The sequence below is a fragment of the Carcharodon carcharias genome, chromosome 15, assembly GCF_017639515.1.
Source record: "Carcharodon carcharias isolate sCarCar2 chromosome 15, sCarCar2.pri, whole genome shotgun sequence".
Classification (NCBI taxonomy): domain Eukaryota; kingdom Metazoa; phylum Chordata; class Chondrichthyes; order Lamniformes; family Lamnidae; genus Carcharodon; species Carcharodon carcharias.
Genome location: NC_054481.1, coordinates 31006268 through 31028741, shown reverse-complemented (window position 1 = coordinate 31028741; position 22474 = coordinate 31006268). Strand labels below are relative to the sequence as shown.

Sequence of the window (22474 nt, the reverse complement as noted above, 5' to 3'; positions counted from 1 at the left end):
GAGTGTAGGGATTTTTTCCTGTATCGTGGTTCAGGGTGCATTGTTGTCCAACACCACCAAAAGCGGATTAACTGGTCATTCAGCTCGTTATACCTTTCTATATCTGCAATGGTTGCCTTGCTTGTCTATAACAGTTGCTACATTTCAAGTCAGTTGTATTTTAAATATGTGCTATAGCAATGCAAGTCTCTCTTGCTTCAGTTTTGATTTCACAGAATCATTGCATAGTACAGCACAGAAGGCGGCCATTTGGCTCATCAAGTCTATCCTGGCTTTCAAAATTTAATCACTCCCTGGTTCTTGGCCCAGATCACTTAAATCTCCAGGTATTTATCCAATTAGCTTTTGAAAGCTACTGCGAATCCTCTTTTCCTTCGCTTTATCAGGCAGTACCGTCCAAAATCCTAACCACTCATGATTTTTTTTTTTTATATAAGTACTTCTTCATGTTGTCTCTGGCTCTTTCACTTTAAATCTATGCCTACAAGTTCTCGACTCTTCAGCTGTTAGAAACTGTTTCCCTTTATTTACTCTATTTAAACCCTTCAAAATTTTAAATGCATATCAAATATCCTCTTTCCTTCCCTGCCCTAGAAAAACAGCCCTAACTTCTTCAATTTATTCACATAACTGTAATTCATTATCCCTGCAAGCATTTTGGTAAATCTTATCTGCTCATCTATACCATCCCCAAATGTGTCAGCTCCTTCCTAAAGCATGATGCCTTGAATTGAGTGCAAATTCCAGTTGGGGCCAAACTGATGTTTTTATACAGGTTTAGCATAACTTCCCAGCTTTTGTGCTATGGCTCTATTTTATAAAGCCCAGGATCCCTTATGATTCATTAGTCTGGTGTCCTGACAAATGTATGCATAAACAACCTAAAGTATCTTCTTGGAGCCCCTTTAAAATTTTGCCATTTAATTCTTCATTCTTTCTTCTAAAATGTATCAGTTGCAGTGTGCTTAATTTAGTCTCCCATAGGTTGTCCATTTCACCACTGTGTCCTCTTGAAGTTTTGCTATCTTCCTCACTTTAGGACACTTCCAAGTTTCATGTCATCTGAATTTCACAGTTGTGTCCTGTACTTACCCAAGCCCAATCTAGTCTGAACACTGGGACCACCGGTGATTACCTTCTTCCAGTCTGAAAAATGGAATTTCACCCAACTGTTTTTTATTCTTTTGCCAATTTTGTGTTGTGCTGCTTTTACTACTTTTATTCTATGTGCTTCAATTTGTTAGCAAGCCTATTACGTGGCACTTCATCAAATGTCTTTTTGAAAGTCTATGTAGATATGTCAGGCTTGGCCACCTTTTTTGCTTGGTGGGACTTCATTTCCATTATTTTTCTAAGAAAAATAAAGCAATGTGATAGCAATAAATTAAGGTTTAAAAAGAGTCATTAATAAAAATGACCAGTGTATGAGAGGGTCATTGTGTGCCAGGCTCAGTCCCTGTTTCAGGGTGCTCACTCCCTCACCCACTGAAAGTGGGTGTAAGTGTGTGTACGTGGTAGTGAGAGTCTGAGGCTGGGAGTAAGGCAGGCAGACATGCACACACTCATTCCCACGCACATTCTTGCCTGCTCCTCTTGCGCATGGTCAAAAGAAGAGTGAAGCTGGTTAGGAACCAAAAAGGGGATTAACGCATTGAGACTGAGGCACTAAATGAGTACTTTGCATTTGTCTTTACCAAGGAAGAACATGTTGCCCAAGCCATAGTGAAAGAGGGGATAGTTGAGACATTGGATGGACTAAAGGTACCAAGGTATTAATATATCTGTAAAGTTAAGTCATCAGGACCAGATGCATCCAAGGATACTAAGGGAAGTAAGAATAGAATTTGCAGAGGAGGTGGCCATAATGTTCCAATCCTCCTTATGTAGGTGTGCTGGCAGAGGACTAGAAAATTGAAAATGTTACACACTTGTTCAAAAAAGGGTATAAGGATAAGCCCAGCAATGTCAGACCAGTCAGTTTAACCTCAGTGGTGGGGGAAAAAAATAATTTTGTCCTGAATTATCATTTTTAACAGTCACTTGGATAAATGTAGATTAATTAAGGAAAGCCAACATGGATTTATTAAGGACAAATTGTGTTTAGTTTAAATGGCTTGAGTATTTTTGAGATAAGAGTAATGTTGCTGTCATGTACATGGAATTCCAAAAGGCATTTGATAAAGTGCCCTATTACAGGCTTTTAAGCAAAATTAAAGTCTATGGAATAAAAAGAGTAGCATGGAACAAAATTACCTGAGTGACAGGAAAAAGTAGTGGTAGACAGTTGTTTATCGGTCTGGAGGTAGGTATTCAGTGGCTTACCAAGGGTTGGTGTTAGGATTCCCGCTTCTCCTGATCCATATTAATGACTATGACTTTCATGTACAGGACATAATTTCAAAATTTGCATGTGACTCGAGACTTGGAAGTATTGTGAACTGTGAAGAGAATAGTAATAAAGTTCAAGAGGATATGGGCTGGTGAATAGGCACACAAGTGGCAGTTAAAATTTAATGCAAAGAAGTGTGAAGTGATTCATTTTGGTAGGAAGAATGAGGAGAGGCAAAACAAAATAGAGTACAATTCTATAGGGGAGGATGATTGCAGAATCAGAAACCCCTGGGGATTTTTATGCACAAATCATTGAAAATGGCAGGGCAGGTTGAGAGAGCCATTAACAAAGTGTATGGAATCCTGTCTTTATAAATAGAGTACAAAAGCAAGGAAGTTGTGATAAACCTGTATGAAACGCTGTTCAGCCTCAACTTGAGTTTTATGTTCTGTTGCACTATGTTTGAGAGGGTGCAGAAAAAAAAATAATGAGACTGGTTCCGGGGATGAGGAGGTTAAGCTAAGTGGATGGATTGGAGAAGCTGGGGCTGTTCTTGGAGCAGAGAAGGTTGAGGAGATTTGAAAGAGATTTTCAAAATCATGGGAAATCTAGACAGAGTAGATAGAGAGAAGCTGTTTTTGTTGTTGGAAGGATTGAGAACCAGAGGACTTAAGGTGATTGGCACAAAAAGCAATGGTGACTTGAACAACTTGATTACACAGTGAGTGGTTTGGATCTGGATCTGCATTGCACTGCACTGCCTGTGAGTGTGGTGGAGGCATCTTCACTTGTGGCTTTCAAAAGGGAATTGGAAAATTATCTGAAGTCTGCAGCACTATGAGGAAAAGGCAGTAGAGTGGGATTAGGTGAGCTGCTCTTGCAGGGAGACAGCATAGACGTGGCGGGTTGAACAACCGCCTCCTGTACAGTAACCATTCTATGATTTTATGTTCGTCAATACTTTATCCTTGACATCAGTAGCCTGTGCATGTCCAAGTGGCTGTTAATTTTCTCAGGAATTATTGTTTCTAAAAGCCTCCCAAGCATTGACATTAAACTGGCCTATAACTGCCAAGTTGATTCTTCTCTCCTCTCTTTGAACAAGATTATAACTTTTCAAAGCACCAGCTTAATGTCTAAGAATTGGAAGATTGTGGCCAGCACCTCTGCAATTTGCATCCTTCCTGGTCCTCAGCAATCCAGAATGCATCCTAAACAGACAGGGTGATATACTGACTTTACGTACTGCCAACCTTCTTAGTACCTCTTTATTTTATCTCATCCCGTCTTAGTTATTATAGCTTTGGAAAAGTTCTCTTCCATAGTAAACACTTTAGTCCGACTCCAACATTTAGTATCTCAACTGTGCCTTTTAGTTTCTAATCAGCTCCACTTCTCCTGACAACTAAAGACCTTTGGATTCCCTTTTTATGTTGCCTACCAATCAATTCTCATGGTCTCTTTGTCCCTCTTATTTCCTTTTTTTACTTCTCTCTGCTTTTTATTTTCAGGCTGAACGCTGTCAATCTGTAAAACCCCTTTTTTCCACTTAATCCTACATTCTAATTCTATTGTTATCCAGGGAGCTCTGGCTTTGGTTGCCCTCCCATTTCCCTTTGTGGGATTGTACCAAACTATGCCTTCTACCTTTGCTCCATTACATCTCTACCTTCCAGTCTGACTCCATTTTACCGGGGCCAGATCACGTCTCAGTTTGCTGAAGTTAGCCCTCCAGTTCAGGATTTTTATTCTAGATTAATCTATCACACTCTATAACTACACTTTACAATACCATGACCACTTCATGAGATGTTTCCCCACTGACGTTCTCCACTTGACCCACTTCAGTCCCCAGGATTCACTCCAACGATGCTTTCTTTTTTGTGGGGCAGGAAATATTAGAAGTTCTTCTGAATGCACTTTAACAGTAAACTGCTAACTGAATTCAGGCTAAGTGTTCAAGTTCATGGTATGTTGAAGTTGAAATATGACTATTGCATTTCTTTTCTATTAACCTTACATTGTGGTGGATGTTAGGTGATGGATTACAGTGAGCTCTGTAGTCTGCTTGGAATAAAAGAGGAAAAGGAATCTTCACTAATTTCTGCTCACACTCATCCTGAGATTCAAACTTTTTTGACGTCTCCTTCAGGCAACAAAACAAAACGGTAAGAAATGAAATCCACTTGTAAACCTAAGCTAAAGATTCCCCCTGGGGTAGTGTTCCCTCCAAGATCTGCAGCCGTGCAGCAATTGAGAATGTATAGTGCATTGAAATAAACAAAGGGTGCTTACAAGTTTGAAAATTCAGTGACTTTTAAAATCTAAGATACCTGGGGACTCAAAAGTAGAGCTTGGAGTTTGCAGCATAAAGAAAATTGAAGGAAATTGATGGGGTAAGTGGGTCGGGTGTTGTCAGGAATGCTTCAACAAACTAGGGTAAATTTCTCGAACTGAGCATTCCAGTTTAAATTTTGCATGGTTAAAATGTTCTAATTAATTTACATGGGGAAATTCTCATTGTAACTAAAACTGGTTTGTAGTTTAATGTGATTTGATGTCTTGTATCTACCTCTTTTAGTCATTTGTAGTCAGAGCATCTCCAGCATTCTTTTCCCTCACTGTTGCCTTCAGAGTCCACAGACTGCTCCCTATTCCTCATCTACTTCCTGCCTTGTGTCTGCATTATTGATAGATGTCTGATCAGCTTGCACATGTTTGTGTGTAAATGGACTGCTGTATTTCATACATTAGACTCGTGTCTACACTTAAATAGTGCTAAATTGCTTTGGGGTGCCCTGAAGTTATAACATGCCATAGAATGCAAGTTCTCCTTCCTATTTATTTGGGAAGATTTGAAGCCATTGCCTTCACAGAATGTCACTGGTGCCATCCCATTCCTTACCTGCCATCTTTGAATTGGAATTTCTGTAACCCCACAGATCTTCTGACCTCTTATTTTGTCGGCCATAAGGACAGCTGCCTTCCATTTCCCTACTGTCACCAGCCTTCATCCCACCTAACTACCTGTTGCTGAAAGCATTATTCATGTCTTTTGAATAGAGTCCGGAGGTGACGATGTTCTCTTGGGAAACCAGCCATCCTTCCCTTTCTGTGAACTTCAGCTCATGCAAAACTTTATCAAAACTAGCAAGGATGGGATTCCAATATCTTAGATTTAAAATCCACAGTGTTCACATAATCTCATTTGTGGCATGACCTCTCCCTAGCTCTCTAACCACCTCTAATACTACAATCCCTCTTATTCTGATCTCTTGTGCATTTGCCCCAAAATTTGTGTCCTTGAGGCACTTAGTATATGCTCTGGAAACTTCTGCTTTTCCTCTCCACTGTCTTCCTCTTGTAAACCAGTGGCTGGATACAATGACTTCTGCCCTTCTCCTTATAGGTAAGAGAACATGCATTCAGTCACTTTTAACATAGCCTTTTATCTTCTGATTTATGTTCCTTAGAACAGGTTTCAATGGTGCTAAAGAAATATTAAATCCAAGTTACCTTGCATGACAGGAATATTCCAAGCTTTTGAATTTCTTGCGAATGACTGTCTCCCTTGCTTTGAAATGCAAATAAATTTTGCTGATCAGACCTCCCTTCTGTTGCAATTTGTCCTTGTCTGTCCTGATTTTCATAATCGTCCAGAGTTTCAAACTGTTAACAACATAGCCTACTATTCCTGTCAACTTTGATTATTCAGTGGGTTTTCTTTGGAGAAGTTGGTTAATCAGGGAACTGGAATGTAATGAAATGCATTTTGATCCAAGAAGCTGTGGCCATAAATCTGTTGACATTCTTTAAGAAATTAAGCTATTTGGGAAATTCCTAAGAGTACGATCTACATGGATCTTTAAGAGCATCCACTGGTTTACATTTTTTGAACACCATATATAAAGAGGTAAGGGTGTGTTGGCTACATGGTTTGAAACAGGTGTTTGTATGTGGCTGTCTGGACAGCAGTAGTGCACAGGGTCTCCCTAACCTTTGAGAGGAGGGTGGGTAGATGTCATTTTGTTTGGATCCCGATTATGCCTAGGGCAGATGGGTTCCTCACTCTTTACTTGCGTTGACTTGCAGGAGTATGTAGTAGGGTTACTGAAGAACACTGCTACACAGATTCATAACTGTGATTGTGGGGAAAATGGTGATTTTTTTTTTTTCTCTTTCATGGGATACGAGCATTTGCTGTAATGGCTGTGCTCATCCCTAATTATCCTTGAGAAGGTAGTATTGGGCTGCCACATTTGAATCACTGCAATTCACACAGTGTAGGTATGCCTACAGTGCTGTTAGGAAAGGGTTCCAGGATTTTGATCCAGTGAAGTGTCATGGGACACAATTGATGTGTTTCTTTTTACTGCCCATGATCAGTATGTTGGCAGGGATAAAAAGTGTGTTTTTTCTTGGCCTCAGTAAATGTCCCAATTAAGTAATTCCAGCAGCAAGCTTTTTGTAAGTTTTAAAATAAAGGTTTATTTTTTATCTCTCACTTGCCCTCTCACGCACACAGATTAGATACAGATGAAGATATAACAACACGGTTGCAATTTATAATTATCTCAGTCTCTTTTGTGGCAGGCTTATAGTTTCTTAGATGAACGTGACACTTTAAAGTTGAGGTGAAAGTCTTGTAAAGTGAAGGGTTGAGTAAACTGAAGTTTCTTGCTGAATTTCCCGGGTGCTCACGTGAACTTGAAGTTGGAACAGGTTGGTAGAGGTGGAGGTCCTTCCACTTTCAGGATATTGCTGTTTATTACCTTTGCGGCATAGATGACTTGCAAATGGTTGTTTGGCTTTCAGTGTAATTCTGTCTGCCTGCAGGCAGTTTCTCTGCTATTTCCAAATAGAGGGTGATGTGTCTGTTGATTCCAATCGTCTTATGTTGTTGTTTGACACCTTGAGATTCATCCAGCCTAGTTTGAATGAGGGAATCTATTAAATTAGTAGTGGCAATGGTGAATTGTTAATTCACATTTGTCTTACACGTATTGAGTTTCGATGTTTCCTTTTTATCATGGTGAAAAAGAGATGGACCAGCTAGAATTCTAGTTTTGTTGATGATCCATCCTTAAACAAAGGGATATGTGAATTCCCCAGATGGCTGCAAATGTCATATTTTATTAGGTATTTGCTTGAGACTGTTGTCCAGGTCTTGTTGCATATAGGTATGGACTACTTCAGTATCTGAGGAATCAGGAATGGTACAAAACACTGCAATCTCAGCAAACATCCCCACTTCTAACCTTATGGAGGGAAGGTCATTTAAGCTGCTGAAATTGGTTGGGCTTAGTTCATTGCCTTGAGGAGTCCTACAGTGATGTCCTGGGGCTGAGTTAATTGACCTCCAACAACCACAGCTATCTTCCTTTTGTGCTAGGTATGACTCTAACCAGTAGAGAGTTTTTCCCTGATTCCCAATGCCACACTCGGTCTAATGCTGCCTTGATGTCAAAGGTAGTCACTCTTTCCTCATGTCAGTAATTCAACTCTGTCCATGTTCGGACCAAGGCAAGTGGTCAGGAGCTGAGTGACCCTGGCAAAACCCAAACTGAGCATCAGTGAGCAGATTGTTTTTGAGTAAGTGCTGCTTGATAGCGCTGTTTACAACTCCTTCTATCTGTTTGTTGATGTTTGAGGTAGACTGTTAGGATGGTAATTGACCAGGTTGGATTTGTCCTGCTTTTTATTAACAGAACATACCTAGACAGTTTTTCACATTGTCAGGTAGATGCCAGTTTTCTAACTGTACTAGAACAGCTTGACTAGGGGCATGACTTGTTCTGGAGCACAAGTTTTCAGTATTACAGCCAGGATGGTGTCAGAGCCCATTGCCTTTGCTGTATCCAGTGTCTTTAGCCGTTGATGCATGGGTTGCCTTTTGTTTGGCAAAAGAGGTACTAATGTACTTGAGTGTTTTATCTTTTTTAAATCTGGTGCATGCATGAATGAAATATTAAAAGTATAATTACAGTGTTATTTTACTATTTTTGTCGTTTTAAATTGAATTAAGCATGGATAAGATTTTCAGTGTCTCCTTTTAAAGTGTTACAATGTGACTTGTGCATTCTGGGGCAGTGATGGGGAGAGAAGCAGACAACGTTGCCAATCGTGCTGAACTGCTAGATTAGATTAGTTGTTTAAGTTTGTAGTGAGGCTTGAGTGCACCAGACCTGCACTGGTTTAGAAGAATCTTCTAGAATAAAGGATCTGATACAGGTGAATCTTATTACCAATTAGTCTGAGAATTTTTGTCCTTTCTATTTAGACGAAGAGAGGATAGTTTTCGAGAAGATAGAGGCAACTTTGTGGCGACTCCAATTGTTGAATTATCTAACCATGAGGATACACTTCTGGGGGATTTCCTAGATTGGAGTTTAGACTTATCCTGCACCGGGTATGAAGGAGACCAGGAAAGTGAAGGGGAGAAAAATGCTGATGGTAAGTTTATTTTTTTGTTATTACAGAACATTAATGGGAAAATGGCTTTTGTGAAGCTAATGAATTGCTTCCTGAGCCCCCAAAAAATGCTGACCTAAATCTCTGATGTTCTTGACTATGGTCCAAGTGCAGCTGTTTCCATCCAGTTACTTGGGCAGGACAGGTGTGTGTCTGTGCCATCATATTGCCCATGATCCACAAATGCAATTGTTGTGAACCAACTGCTGATTTGAAATGTTCAAATTCAGGAAGAAAAAACAGCAGACTCAGTGGATAAAATCTACTGCTTGGTGTGGTATGAGACACTCTCAGCTTCAATCCCTGATCTGATTTGTTGGTGATCCCAGCTACGCAAGGACACAAGAAATAGGAGTAGACCCGTGTATGGCCCATCGAGCCTGCTCCACCATTATATACAACCATGGCTGATCCTGGCTTCAGTTCAATTTTACTACTGCTTCCTGTATCCTTTAGTTTTCTGAGAGGTCAAAAGTCTGTCTATCCCAGCCTTAAATGTATTCAATGATGGACCATCCACAGCCCTCTGGGGATGAGAATTCCAAAGATTCACAAGCCTTTGAATGAAGTAATTTCGGCCCTAAATGATCAACCCCTTGCCTTAAGACCCAGTGTTTTAGATTTCCCCGACCAGTGGAAACAATCTCTCAGCACCTACCCTATCAAGCTGCTTCAGAATTTTGTAGGTTTCAATGAGATCACCTCTCATTCTTCTAAACTCAAGAATATAAGCCCAATTTACTCAGCCTCTCAACATTGGATAAACCCCCTCATCCAGAGACCAATTTAGTGAACTTTTGTTCTGCCTGCAATGTAAGCTTAACCTTAAATGTGGAGACCAAAACTGCACACAGTTTTCTAGATGTGGTCTTGCCAAAACTCTATGCAATTATAGCAAGACCTCTTTATTCTTGTAACTCTTTCAAGTACAAACATGTTTCCATCTGTTCCTATTCAGATGAAGTTACATTGTTTCATAGTTTGCCATTGTGAGATTTGCACTCTTGATCTTGGGGTTACAAACCCAGTACCATAACCACTTGGCTATTTAGGCCAAGCCCTCTTTATTCTTGTAACTCTTTCAAGTACAAACCCGTTTCCATCTGTTTCAGATGAAGTTACATAGTTTCATAGTTTGCCATTGTGAGATTTGAACTCTTGATACTCTTTTGAGTAAACCTGTTTCCATCTGTTTCAGATGAAGTTACATTGTTTCATAGTTTGCCATTGTGAGATTTGAACTCTTGATCTTGGGGTTACAAACCCAGTACCATAACCACTTGGCTATTTAGGCCAAGCAATAATTAACGTATCTTTGTAACTCTTTCGAGTACAAACACGTTTCCATCTGTTTCAGATGAAGTTACATTGTTTCATAGTTTGCCATTGTGAGATTTGAACTCTTGAGCTTAGGGTTACAAACCCAGTACCATAACCACTTGGCTATTTAGGCCAAGCTTCTTTATTCTTGTACTTCAATCCCCTTGCAATAAAGGCCAACAAGCCATTTGTCTTCCTAATTATTGCTGCACCTGCATGTAACTTTGTTCTTTCTGAGTGCACCCAAGTCTCTTTGAGCATCAACACTTACAAGTTTTACATCTTTTTTTAAAACAAAATATGCTTTCCTATTATGACCAACGTTAATAACTACACACTTCCCTATATTCTACTCTGTCTGCCATCTTGTTGCCCAACTCACTTAACCTGTCTATATCTCTTTGCACCCTCTGCCCTCCGCACAGCTTACCTTTCCACCTCGCTTGGCATCATCAGCAAACTTCGATACATTAATGACTTAAATGAAGAAACAGTGTAATGTAGATTGTTAATAACTGAGGCCCCAGCACTGATCCTTTCAGTGCTCCACTATTCACTGCCTGTCAACTTGAAAAAGCACTGTTTATGTCCACTATCTGTTTTCTATCTGTTAACCAATCCTTATCCATGCTAAAATATTACCTGCAACTCCATGAACCCTTACTTTACCTATTAATGTTTTGTGTGGTGTTTTATCAAATGCCTTTTGACAATCCAGGTATACAACATCCATTGGTTCCCCTTTTATCTACCCCACTAGTTAAATCCTCAAAAAATTAATACATTTGTCGCTCAGAATTTCCCTTTAGTAAAACTATGCTGACTTGTTCTAATCAGGTTATGCTTTTCCAAGTGCATTAAGACTTCCTTAATGATTCCAACATTTTCCCAACAAGCTGATGTAAGGCCTGTAGTTCACTGTTTTCATTTGCACTGCTTTTTAAGAAAGGAGGGTAACATTTGCTAACTTCCAATCTCATGGGACAGTTCCCAAATCTAAGGAATTGTGGAAAATCATAGCGTACCCAATTTCTCTGCAGCTACTGCTTTTAAAACCCTAGGGTGTAGGCCGTCAGGTCCTGGGGATTTGTCAGGTTTTAGGCCCTTAAATTTCTGCAATACTTTCTCTCTACTAATATTAATTTCTCTAATTTTCTCACTCTTTTTAACCCCTAGGTTACTGTTTATTTCTGGTATAAATCTGGTTCTTCTACTTTGAAGACAGACACACAATATTTGTTTAATGTCTGCCATTTCCTCATTCCCATGATGGTTTCTCCTGTCTCTGCTTCTAAGGGACCAATGTTTACCTGAGCTACCATCTTCCTTTTTATATACTTATTTAAGTTCTTGCAAACTTTATATTTCTGGCTAGTTTACTCATTTTAATTTTTTGTTTTTTATCAACTTTTTGGTGGCCCCTTGCTGGGTTCATGGTAGCGAGGAAGCAACAATTGGCTTCTTGCTCCATATGTCTGGGTGCTCGGGATGAAGTGTGAAATCAATTGTGATTCCTGCTCCTGATCCTTTTCCCAATCTAGTGCTCTCTGCTCGGAAGTGGCTATCTGATGTTGGCGGAGGATAGATCAGCTTCAACTATGACACTTTGAGCAAATTAGTCAGCTAATGCTTATTGTCTTACCTTCTACCTGAATAACGTCTATTTGGAAGAATTACTGGAGAACTGCCTAATTATGAATCACATTATTCAGAAAACAAAAAAGTAACATTTCTGTTATCTGGCATGCTCTGGGAATGAGAGATGCTGGTTACTTCAAAAATGTTGGTTAACTAAGATGTAAGGTGAGTTCTGCGTTTTCATCCAATTAGAGCTCCTGGGGATCTTGTGGTGATGCAGGTGTTGAGGTCCCACGGTGTGGGAGTGTGAATCTAGTGAGCGGTGTCAAGGGAACATGGTTCTGCAGAACAGTGGGAGGCTGAGACCAGAGTGAGGGCAGGCTGCCGATGATAACTACCAGTGAGTTTGACAATTATTAGTGGTTGTGTGAGGATGGAACTGACGGGAAACAAGTATTAGCACTGATTTCTGAGGGCTGAGAGACATCTCCAGTCAAAAAAACAGACCTGACCCCAGAATTCCAGTTACTGGAGCATGCCGAATAACGAATTTTACTGATAGGAAGGAGAAGTTACGACTGGACCAAAACTGCTTACAAAGCTATTCACTTGGATGATCTCCCCCCCACCCCCCCAGCCAGGCAACACATCCATTTGGGTTTGACTTTTGTTTGGTAACACTCCTGTTAGACACATTGGGATATTTTACTAGGTTAAAGGATTATAAATGCAAGGTTTTTTTTCAATCTGATCTAGTTACCCTAGTTAACCTGAAGGGAGTAAATGAGCCTAACTCTGCAGCATGTTCCTTTCCTTCCTCCCCTCCACCTACCCTGCTCCCTGTTTCTCTCCACCTTCAAAAATAACTGTCTTGGAATGAATAGTCCAAGATAGAATCATTGAAAATGATGGACCAGAAGGCTCATCATTTCTGTGCCAGTAGAGAAAGAGCTATCCAATCTAATCCTACTTTTCAAATCTTGGCCTGTAACCTTAGTTTACAGAATTTCAAGTGCATATTCAGTACTTCTCCCTCACTGCAGTGGTGTGTTCCAGAGCTCCCACCTTCTGGATGAAAAAAGAACCATCAATCTCTAAGCCTTCTACAAGTTACTTCAAATCTGTACCCCTGGCCATTTACCTCTCTGCTAAGGGAAATGTCCTCCTTATCCACTCTTTCTAGGCCCCTCATAACTTTATACATTTCAATTAAATCTCACTCAGACTCCATTGTTCCAAAGAAAACAAACTGTATCCAATCTTTCCTCTTAGCTACAATTTTGAAGTCTTGACATCATCCTTGTAAATCTCTTCTGAATCCTCTCCTCTGTGATCACATCATTCCTGTAATGTCAGGTGACCAGTACTCTAGCTGTGGCCTTACTAGTGTTTTATTCAATTCCAGTATACCCTCCATGTTCTCAGTTTATTAGACATGGCGTAGAACTTTTTTCATGAATGTCTTTTCAACCACCTACCTGTGCTGCTTTCTTCAGGAATCTCTGAGCATGTAATCCAAGAACCCTCTTTCCTTTACACCATTTATTGTGTGTTACGTTGCCTTTTTTGTCTTCCTCAAATGTATTACATCACATTTCTCTGAATTGAATTCCATTTGTCATTTTTCTGCCAACCCGATACCTTCTTGTAGGCAACAGCTTCCCTCACTATCAGCCATATCGCCAAAATCTGATCACCTGATAACTTCTTACTCATACCCCCTACTTTTAACCTAAATCATTTGATTTATTCTATAAAAAGCAAGGGAGCTGATCATGAGCTCTGTGGAACCCCACAGGAAACAGTCATCTAGTCACAAAGACATCTGGTTGAGCATTACCATTTGTTTCCTGCCAATTTTGGATCCAACTTGCCACTTTCCCTTGGATCGCATGGGCTTTTACTTTTCTGACCAGTTTGCCTTGTCTTCTCCTCTTAGGCAGTCCCTTGGGGGTCGAGGATGACTTGCTTCCACACTAAAATTGAGTTCTCAGGCAACTGACGAGTCCAATGCACGACCTACAGTCTCTGTCACAGGCAGGTCAAATAGTGGTGGGGGAAAGAGTGGATGAGGTGCCCAGGTTGCCACGTGCTCATTTTGCTGTCATGCTTGGCTTCAGCTAACTCTTGGCGATGAGACTTGCTAATATCAAAGTCAAAAGCCTTGCTATTATCCATGTAGACTATGTAAAATGTGCTACAATCTTCAAGCCTTAGTTACCCTCTTGCTCTTTATATAATTCATAAAACACCTTTGAGTATTCCTTGATACTACTTGTCAATCTTTTACATACTCTCTCCTTGATTTCATAAGTTCCTTTTTAATTTCTCCCCTGCACTTCCTATGCTCCTGGGCTTCCTGTAATATCGAGCACTTAGCATCCAATATAAGCTTTTTTTTTGCCTTGCCTTACCCTACCCTGTGCTCCTCAAGATTCAGGGGATTCTAGTTTGGAAAAACCCCTTTTGTAAACATTTGTTCTGAACTCTCTCTATCTCATCCTTGAATGACTCCTATTGTCTGGCAGTGACTTACCTTTTAAGTAGTTGTTTCCAATCCACTTTTGCCAAATCACATCCCAACTTTTCCTTTCTCCAATTTAAAACTATTTTCTGATTTTGTCATTTTCCTTAACTATGCTAAATTCGACTGACTTGTGATCACTGTCACCAAAATACTGTAAACTAAAGTGTACAATTCTAAAGGGAATGCAGGACAGACGGACCTGAGGGTAGATGTGCACAAATTGTTGAAGGTGGCAGGGCAGGTTGAAAAAGCAGTTTAAAGGATGAGATTTTGGATAATTTGTGGTAGATAAAGATGTTGCTGGCTAGGCCAGCATTTATTACCCATCCCTAATTGTCCTTGAGAAGGTGCTGGTGAACTGCCTTCTTGAACCACTGCAGCCAGTCCATGATTTGTAGGAACACCCACAGAGCTTTTAGGAAGGGAGTTCCAGGATTTTGACTCAGTAACAGTGAAAGATTGACAATATAGTTCCAAGTCAGGATGTTGTGTGACTTGCAAGAGAACTTGCAGGTGGTGGTGGTCCCATGCATCTACTGCCTTTGCCCTTCTAGGTGGTAGATGTCATGGATTTGGAAGGTACTGTCATAGTAGTCTTAGTGAGCTGCTGCAGTGGATCTTGTAGATGGTATACACTACACTCCAGGAAAATGGAGCTGAGACAGAAAGTCAGCCATGATCGATATTGATGGCAGAGCAGGCTCAAGGAGCCATGCGGTTTCCTCTTATTTCTTATGTCAAGTCAGGGTTGCTCTCCTTAGAGAAGTTTGAAAGGAGATTTGAATGAGGTTTTCAAAATTGAGTGGTTTAGACAGAACAGATAGAATTAAACTGTTCCCTTTGACATAAGTGTAGAGAATCAGAGAGCACAGATTTCAAGTGATTGGCAAAAGAGCCAAAGGCAAGATGAGAGAGAACTTTTTAATGCAGCAAGTGGTTGTGATCTGGATGTACTACCTGAGTGTTTTGGAATCAGATTTAATTGTAGCTTTCAAAAGGAATTTGATAAGGAGTTGCATCCATATAGGGAAAGTGCAGGGTGTGAAACTAGTTTAAATTGCCCTTGCAGAGAACCAGCATGGGGTTGTTGGGCCGAATGGCTTCATCTGTGCTCTCATAGATATCCCTTCCATCTACTCAGCTTCGTTCCCTAAAATTAAGCCCTCTTCACTTGTGGGCTTGTTACATACTGGCTAATGTTCTCCTGAATGTGTGTTAAGAATTCTCTGCCTTCTATCCCTATTAATAGCAGGGTAGTTGAAATCCCCCACGATTACTGTCTGATGTGATTTTGTGCTTCTCAGAAATTTGCCTACATATTTGTTCTTTTGTCTCCTTCTGATCGATTTGCTTGAGTTACAATAGTACTCTCATTAGTGTGATTCCCATATCTTTTGTCCCTCAGTTAAGCCCATATACCCTATTTGATCCATCTAACATATCATCTCTCCTTAAGCTGCAATTGCTTCCTTAAATAATATTGTGATGCCCATTGTCGTCTCTTCCCCCCTCATGGAAGAGGAGGGTAAATTTGAATAAAATATTGGCTTAAGACCAGAAAAAGAGTTGGAGCTAAATGGTTGTTTTTCAGATTTGGAGGTAGATGGTGCTGTTCCTGAAGGGTCAGTGCTAGGACATTACTTTTTTTTAAATCTATATGAATAATGAATAACTTGGACATTGGAATACAGAGTAAAATTTGCTGATGACCCTTGGAGTGGCAATCAAAAGGGGTGATACCAGTAGATGCTTGCAATGGGGCATAGGTAGTTTAGCTTAATGGGCAGACAGGTCGCTGATGGAATTTAACAGAGAAGAGAGAGGTGATGTATTTTGGCAGAAGGGATAGACTTAATGGCACAATTCTATGTAAGGGCAGAGGGACCTGGGTGATTTGTGCCTAAGTTTTTACTAGTTACCCACTCAATACACCCTACCACTTTAAAAGCATATGGGATCTTGGCTTCATAACTTCCCTGCTTTTGTAGTCAATACCTTTATTTATGATAAACTTTTTTTTATATATAAGGCTCTGCTTAGGTCAGAACTAAAGTGTTGCATCTAGTTCTGGTCACCACAGTTAAGGATGTGAGGGCATTTGAGATAATGCAGAGGAGTGATTCCAGGGAGTGAGGGAATTTAGCTACAAGGATAAGCTGGAGAAGCTGGGTTTCTCCTTGGAGTGAAGGAGGTTGAGGGGAGATTTGATAGAGGTGTACTAGATTATTACAGGTTTAGATAAAGTGGGCAAAAAGGCTGGTATAAGGACGAGGGGCCATAGAATTAATGTTTTGGACAAGAGATACAGAGGGGATGTGAGGAGGAACTTTTTTGTACAGCAAATGGTAATGACATGGAACTCATTGTCTACCAGGCTGCTGGAAGCAGAGACCATGAATGATTTAAAAAAAGAAATTGGATGGGCACTTGAGGGAAATAAACACAGGATTATGAAGATAGAGGAGGGGGTTGGGGACTGACAGGGTTGCTTACAGAGAGCTGGTATTGGGCTGAAAGGCTTCCTGTCCTATAATGACTCTGACTCTGTCGTACTTCCAAATGTCAGTGCCCTTAGCTCATTTGCTATTTTTACTAAACTCCTTGCATTGGAGTGTATACCATTGAGCACTGGCAAACTCCTTGGTCAGTTTTCTAGTCAAGATTTTGTTTCCTCTGCCTTCCACACTTGTTAACTAATTTTTTGCCTTACATTTTCAGATTTGCTGCTTTTCTTTCCGAAACCAAGCTCAAGTTCCTATCTCTCTGCCATCCCAATAGCACTAGCAAACCTCCCTGTGACTGTTGGTTTCAGCTTTTACCAGTCTAGTGCCTTTGGAATCTAAAGCTATCCCTCCCTCATTATCTTTCCAGCCACACATTCATCTGCAGCTTCCTCTTATTTCTGTGCTCACTAGGACATGGCACTAGAAGTTATCTGAAGATTACTACCATTCTGAGGCTCTGCTTATTAATTTCTTTGCTAGGTCCCTGAAACCTGTCAGGAGAACCTCATCCTCCTTTCTATCTATGTCTACAGAACTAAATGGACTATGACCTCGTGCAGTTCATCCTCCCACCTCAGTGTTTTGCAGCTACTCTATGACCATCCTTGGGCGTGGTTCTAGGAAGGCAAAATACCAGCTTGGAACCACATTTGAAGCAGTAGAAGTGCCTGCCTGTTCCACTGTCTGTTGGATCCCCGAGCACTATTGCTTTAATGGCCTTCCCCTCTCCCTGTACTGCTGAGTTACCTATAGTACCATGGACTTGCCATTGGTTGTACTCTGCGAGGGAACCATTGTCCTCTCAAATATTAAGAGTTGAATACTGGTTAGAGAGCATGACACACTCCAAGACTCCTGCCTGGCTGTCACCCAGTTCTCTCTGCCTACACAATCTTAAGCTACAAGGTGACAATGTGCTATCCATTTAGTTTCCAGCCTTTCAGATGCACTGCAGTGATGCCAGCTGCTGCTAGAGTTCCTCTAGCTCATGACATCTTGTGCATATGTGGTTGTGCATGACACTGGATGTGTATTTGACAGGGTTGAAGTGCCCTGCCCTGTCTGTATTTATTTAGACTATCTAAGCTTACCTGAAATAAACTGAAGATTTGATGCAGGTCTGAACAATCAAAAATCACTTGCCAAATACTTGCCAATCAGCTCCTTCCCTCATTCTGTTGTTATTTTTAGGTGTGTTCGATCTCCCTCCCTGACTCTCATGCTCTCTTACCTGTGGGATCTCTGTCTAAGGTCTACTTTCATGGACATGTTACTTATGTTCCCACTGCTCCAGCCCTGTCCCTGAACACTGTTGATGCAACTGATTTTACTTCTGGGCTCTTAAGTTTGTGTTATTATGGCAATGGGTGGACTTTCATTCTTGGCTGTCCCATGAAAACATGCTTTTGTTTGCTGTTTAATGTGTGCATGTTCTCTTAACTAGGTACTTCACTCTTCTAATTTTTCTGCATTCAGCTGCTTCAGGTCAGATTGCAATTTTGTGGAATTACTCCAATATCTTGAAAGAGCGTTCACTGTTCTATACATTTGAGTGAGAATGCCTGGAGAATTACTCTTCACCCACACCCCACAAATGTGTAAATAATGATGGTGGTACAGAATTCTGCAAGGCACTGTCATTCTAGAACACTTAGGCCTTCTCTTCAGAGCCTGAATGTTGCTTGAGATCAGCAATGGGGAAATGGAACTATGGACACTGATATTATTCTTGTACTGTACTCCAAGAATTTCATGGGAAGGCTAAACACCTAAGTTAAACCTGAATTGTGGTGTAATATAGGAGGACAATCTAGGAGTATTTGAGCATTTACCAAGAAAAACATTGTTTCTCAATTTTGCATTGTCATGTCTGTACAGATTAATTTTGAAGGAATAACAAATCCAGAGGAAGATTTCTTTTGCTGTCAGTGTAGTAAATCAGTAGACCTCTGCAATAAAGAATTCAATATGGCCCGTTACAAATTTCCTTCCTTGTGCACAGAAATTTATTTTGCAGGGGAAAAGAGGTAAAATAACAACATAATTGGTAAATGAAGCTCATGTCTAGCTAAACAGATCAGTAGTTAGCCACATGAGGCCTGCTATTTGAGTCATTTTGTTTAAAGCAATTAACTTCAGCTATTTACAAGAAGTCTGACTGAAAACCATGAAAATGTTTTGTTGCAGTTAGTGGGATCAGTGAAGTTGAGAATATGGCTACTGTCAATGGGAGTTACGAACACTGTTGTGAAGCTACAAGTGAAGAGAGTGAAGATGACAGATTGATGGATGATCAGTTCCTGCCAGGATCATGGAGACCTTCTAAAGCAAAAAATGAGGCTTATTTTGACACAAGTGAATCTGCAGCATTGTGTGTTCTAAAAGCTCGAGGGGAGCTTAGCTCAGGATATTCGTCTGTGACCAGTGATAGCTCCCCATTAACAAACACTAGACAATCATTACCTTCTACCTCAAGGCTGTCTCCTACAATAGAATTCATAAAGCCAATGCCTTCAGCTCATAGCACAGAAAGCTTGCTTTTGGCTCATGAACTAGAGCCTTTTGGGAAGGAGCACAGGTTGTCGCCTTCTCGTAAGAAGCCTATCAAACGCAAGAATGGAGCAGAGCATGACAAAGATGATTGGAATTTGGGCTTTGTGAGTGTTTGAAAGAAAAATGCCTTAAAGTTTGTGAAAAACTGCTGTTTATTTGGAATGCATTTAATGAGAGTAATAAAGCAATATTAGATCTGTACAACATTGTAAGACAGCATGGTTTGGACATTGATCTGATTTCCAAATTGTGTGCTTTAATTTTCAGTGGGAGATATAAATTGGCTGCTTTCTTAACTCCTTGCATGCAGCTAAAGTCTGCACTGACCAAAGCCTGGTGTTGATGTCTGCCTGTTAATACTGCCATTTCACTATTCAAGAGTGAAATCTATATCATTGCACTTTTGTTGAAAGCCACTGCCTTTAATAGCAATAGACAATGTTAAGGAGGCTTTTTGTCACCATTTAGCTTTTCAATACTAAAATACTAAGGTAAAAATCTATTGTCTTGGATGTCTAGACCATGTTTACAGTTGTTTGACAAAACCACTTAAACCTTTTTTAATGGTAATTACACTGCTAACTGGATTAAATTAAATACTCAACAGTAATGCATCTAGTAATAGATGCAGAGAAGGTCTGTTCATAGTGCCTAATTTTGTTTTGTAATGGTCAGTTTAGTATTTTGCCTTGGCTACAATTTTGTTCAGTGTGGATGATTTCCATTTGGATTGGGAGAATCTGTGCATCTGGTTAACACAAACTGTACAGTTACATACTGGAAATTTGACTTTAAATGTGTGCAGCTTGATTAAATGGGAGTCAACTGTGCATTTTTATATGCTGAAGCTATTGATAGATTTGGCAGTTAAGCAATAAAAATGAATCACTGCTAAAATTAAAATATAGGCAAGCTGTGAAAATAAACTATGGTGCAACAAAATATTTTGCAGTGAAGTTATTCAGGGAATATTTTGCAAAATGGAGAATTTATAATTTACAACTTCAAATTAAGATTTGATGGGCATTGGGCCCTGGAAAAAAAAACAGGTGCATTAAATTAAACAGTTTTTAAAACTTGATGTGATTATGTTGACTTGAGTACATTTTTATTTGAAATGAATTTCATTTCAGTTTACATTTTCATTGTAAATGAAATTCAGTTATATATTTTTGTAAAAAAAAAATGACTGTTTTGTGATCCAAATATTTTAATGAGTCTGGATGTGAAAAATATTTACAGACACCTTGGAGTTTCAACTTGTTGGGAAATCTACAATCATCATGCTTGAGTTTTTGATCAGTAAAACTGGTTACAGTATCTTAAATGTTGAATGTATACTGTTTTCTAATGTCTAGATATGACTTATCAACAGCAGTGCACCACCTCAGATTTAATGTTTCCTAGTTGCCTCCAAACTCTTAAAACTGTTCTTATCAAGTATACTGGCATACAATGCCAGTTGTGTAAACTTAGTTCTCCAGACCCAAAAGATCTGATTGATGCATTCTGAACTAAAATTTGGAAGAGAATTCTGATGCTGGGGAAACTGATTAAAAACCTCAAGTGTTACTTGCATTCTATGAATATCTGTAGAACCACAACTGCCTTACTCTTTCATCATGAGTATCTTTAGTACTGTATGTGAATACTTAAATGTTTGCAGACACTATCCCTTTGACTAGCCTAAATCTGTATTTAATAACTGTCAATTAAATGTACAATTTACCTGTATGCAGTGTCATCTTAGTAAAGATACATTGGTCAAAGTGGTTAATTGATGTGGTGTTGCATGTATTTTAGTCAGTGTAATTTGATTTGAGTATAATCTTTCAAAGCAGATTCCTCAGGTTCTGGAGTTAAGCCTGACATTGTAAAGGAATATTTTAGTTTTGAATATTTAGCTGTAATCTTATGCAAAATAACATTTGGGGTAATAAGGAATATATTGGGCAAAAAGCATGTTTTGCATTTTTCCTGTAAAACTGCCTTTGGAACCAAATGTATTGATCTTAGTTATCATTATATTATTGCTACTTGGGCACAAATTTTATTTTAAATATTTAGAGTTCCTTATGTCTCATTGGCCAACTATTTTCAGTCAAGAAGGTTGAGCATTTTACAGTTGTATTGCTGTCCATTTGCAGTCTGGCATCCTCTATCAAATTTCCCATGCGACATATGTATTGGGAAAGAGTTGGCCCTTCCATTGCCAAAAGATCTCCCTCAAATTTGTTGCCTTTTGTGTATAAAAATGTCCCAAAGCACATCAGAGGTGCAATTTTTAAAAATGGCCATGAGGTCAAGCAAAGTGAAATTGGGAGAAAACTGAGTCAATGGTGAAAGAAGATTGAGTTGATAGGTCTCGCATTGCTTACTTCCCTACTGCTCCCCATCCACTTTTCCAGTGTGGAATGAAAGGAATTTCTATCTGTGGAAGTTCAACTTATGGAAAAAATGATTTCTCCCTTTTACACATTGACCAAAAAATTGATTAAACTAGCTAGAAATATAAAAGGTTGTAGGAGTTGTTACAAAGTAAGTAGCGAAAGTAAACATTGGTCCTTTGGGGGCTGAGACAGGAGAAATTATGGGACTAGGAAATGGCAAAGATGTTAAATGTTCTAACTGCCTTCACAGTAGAAGACATTTTTAAAAAATGGTGGAAAACTAAGGGTCTATTGGGAGTAAGGAACTTTTAAAGTAAATAATGGTAAAGAATACTGGAAAAACTAATAGCACTGAAAGCTGACAAATACCCTGAACCTGAAAGCCCACATCCTAGGATTCTAAAAGGTAGCTATAGGGAGACGGTTGATACACTCTTTCTGATCTTTCAAAATTTCCTAGATACTGGAACAGTCAGTGAACTAGATGGCAAATGTAAAGATGCTAGTCTAGAAAGGAGAGAGAAAAAAAATAGGTCACTTACCGGCTAGTTAACCTGACATAAGTAGTAGGGAAAATGGTGGAACCCATTCATTATTAAGGAAGTGCTAACTTGATTAGGCAGAGCCAATGTGGTTTTATGAAAAGGAAATTGACAAATCTTTGGTCCCTGCTAGATACATCCTTCAAAAAAAGCAATGATAAGGTGTCACCTGAAATGTGGTTGACAAGATGAGGGCTTGTTTGTTTGTGTGTGTGAGGGGGGGCTATAAATTTAGTGTAGATATAGGATTGGTTAAT

The 22474-nt window shown here is 39.6% G+C and overlaps 1 protein-coding gene across 2 annotated transcripts in view; it reads left to right on the top strand.

Moving 5' to 3' along the window:
• The window catches only part of ccnf (cyclin F), a 41026-nt gene extending 19969 nt beyond the window's left edge, over positions 1 to 21057 (top strand). The window contains exons 15-17 of one of the 2 annotated variants that reach the window (XM_041206224.1): positions 4370 to 4500; positions 8613 to 8785; positions 18920 to 21057. In XM_041206224.1, coding sequence (XP_041062158.1) covers positions 4370 to 4500; positions 8613 to 8785; positions 18920 to 19401 — 786 coding nt within the window. In that variant the 3' untranslated portion in view covers positions 19402 to 21057. The remainder of the gene's footprint in view (positions 1 to 4369; positions 4501 to 8612; positions 8786 to 18919) is intronic. The other variant, XM_041206225.1, reaches the window with a different exon arrangement.
• Positions 21058 to 22474: the final 1417 nt, after the last annotated feature.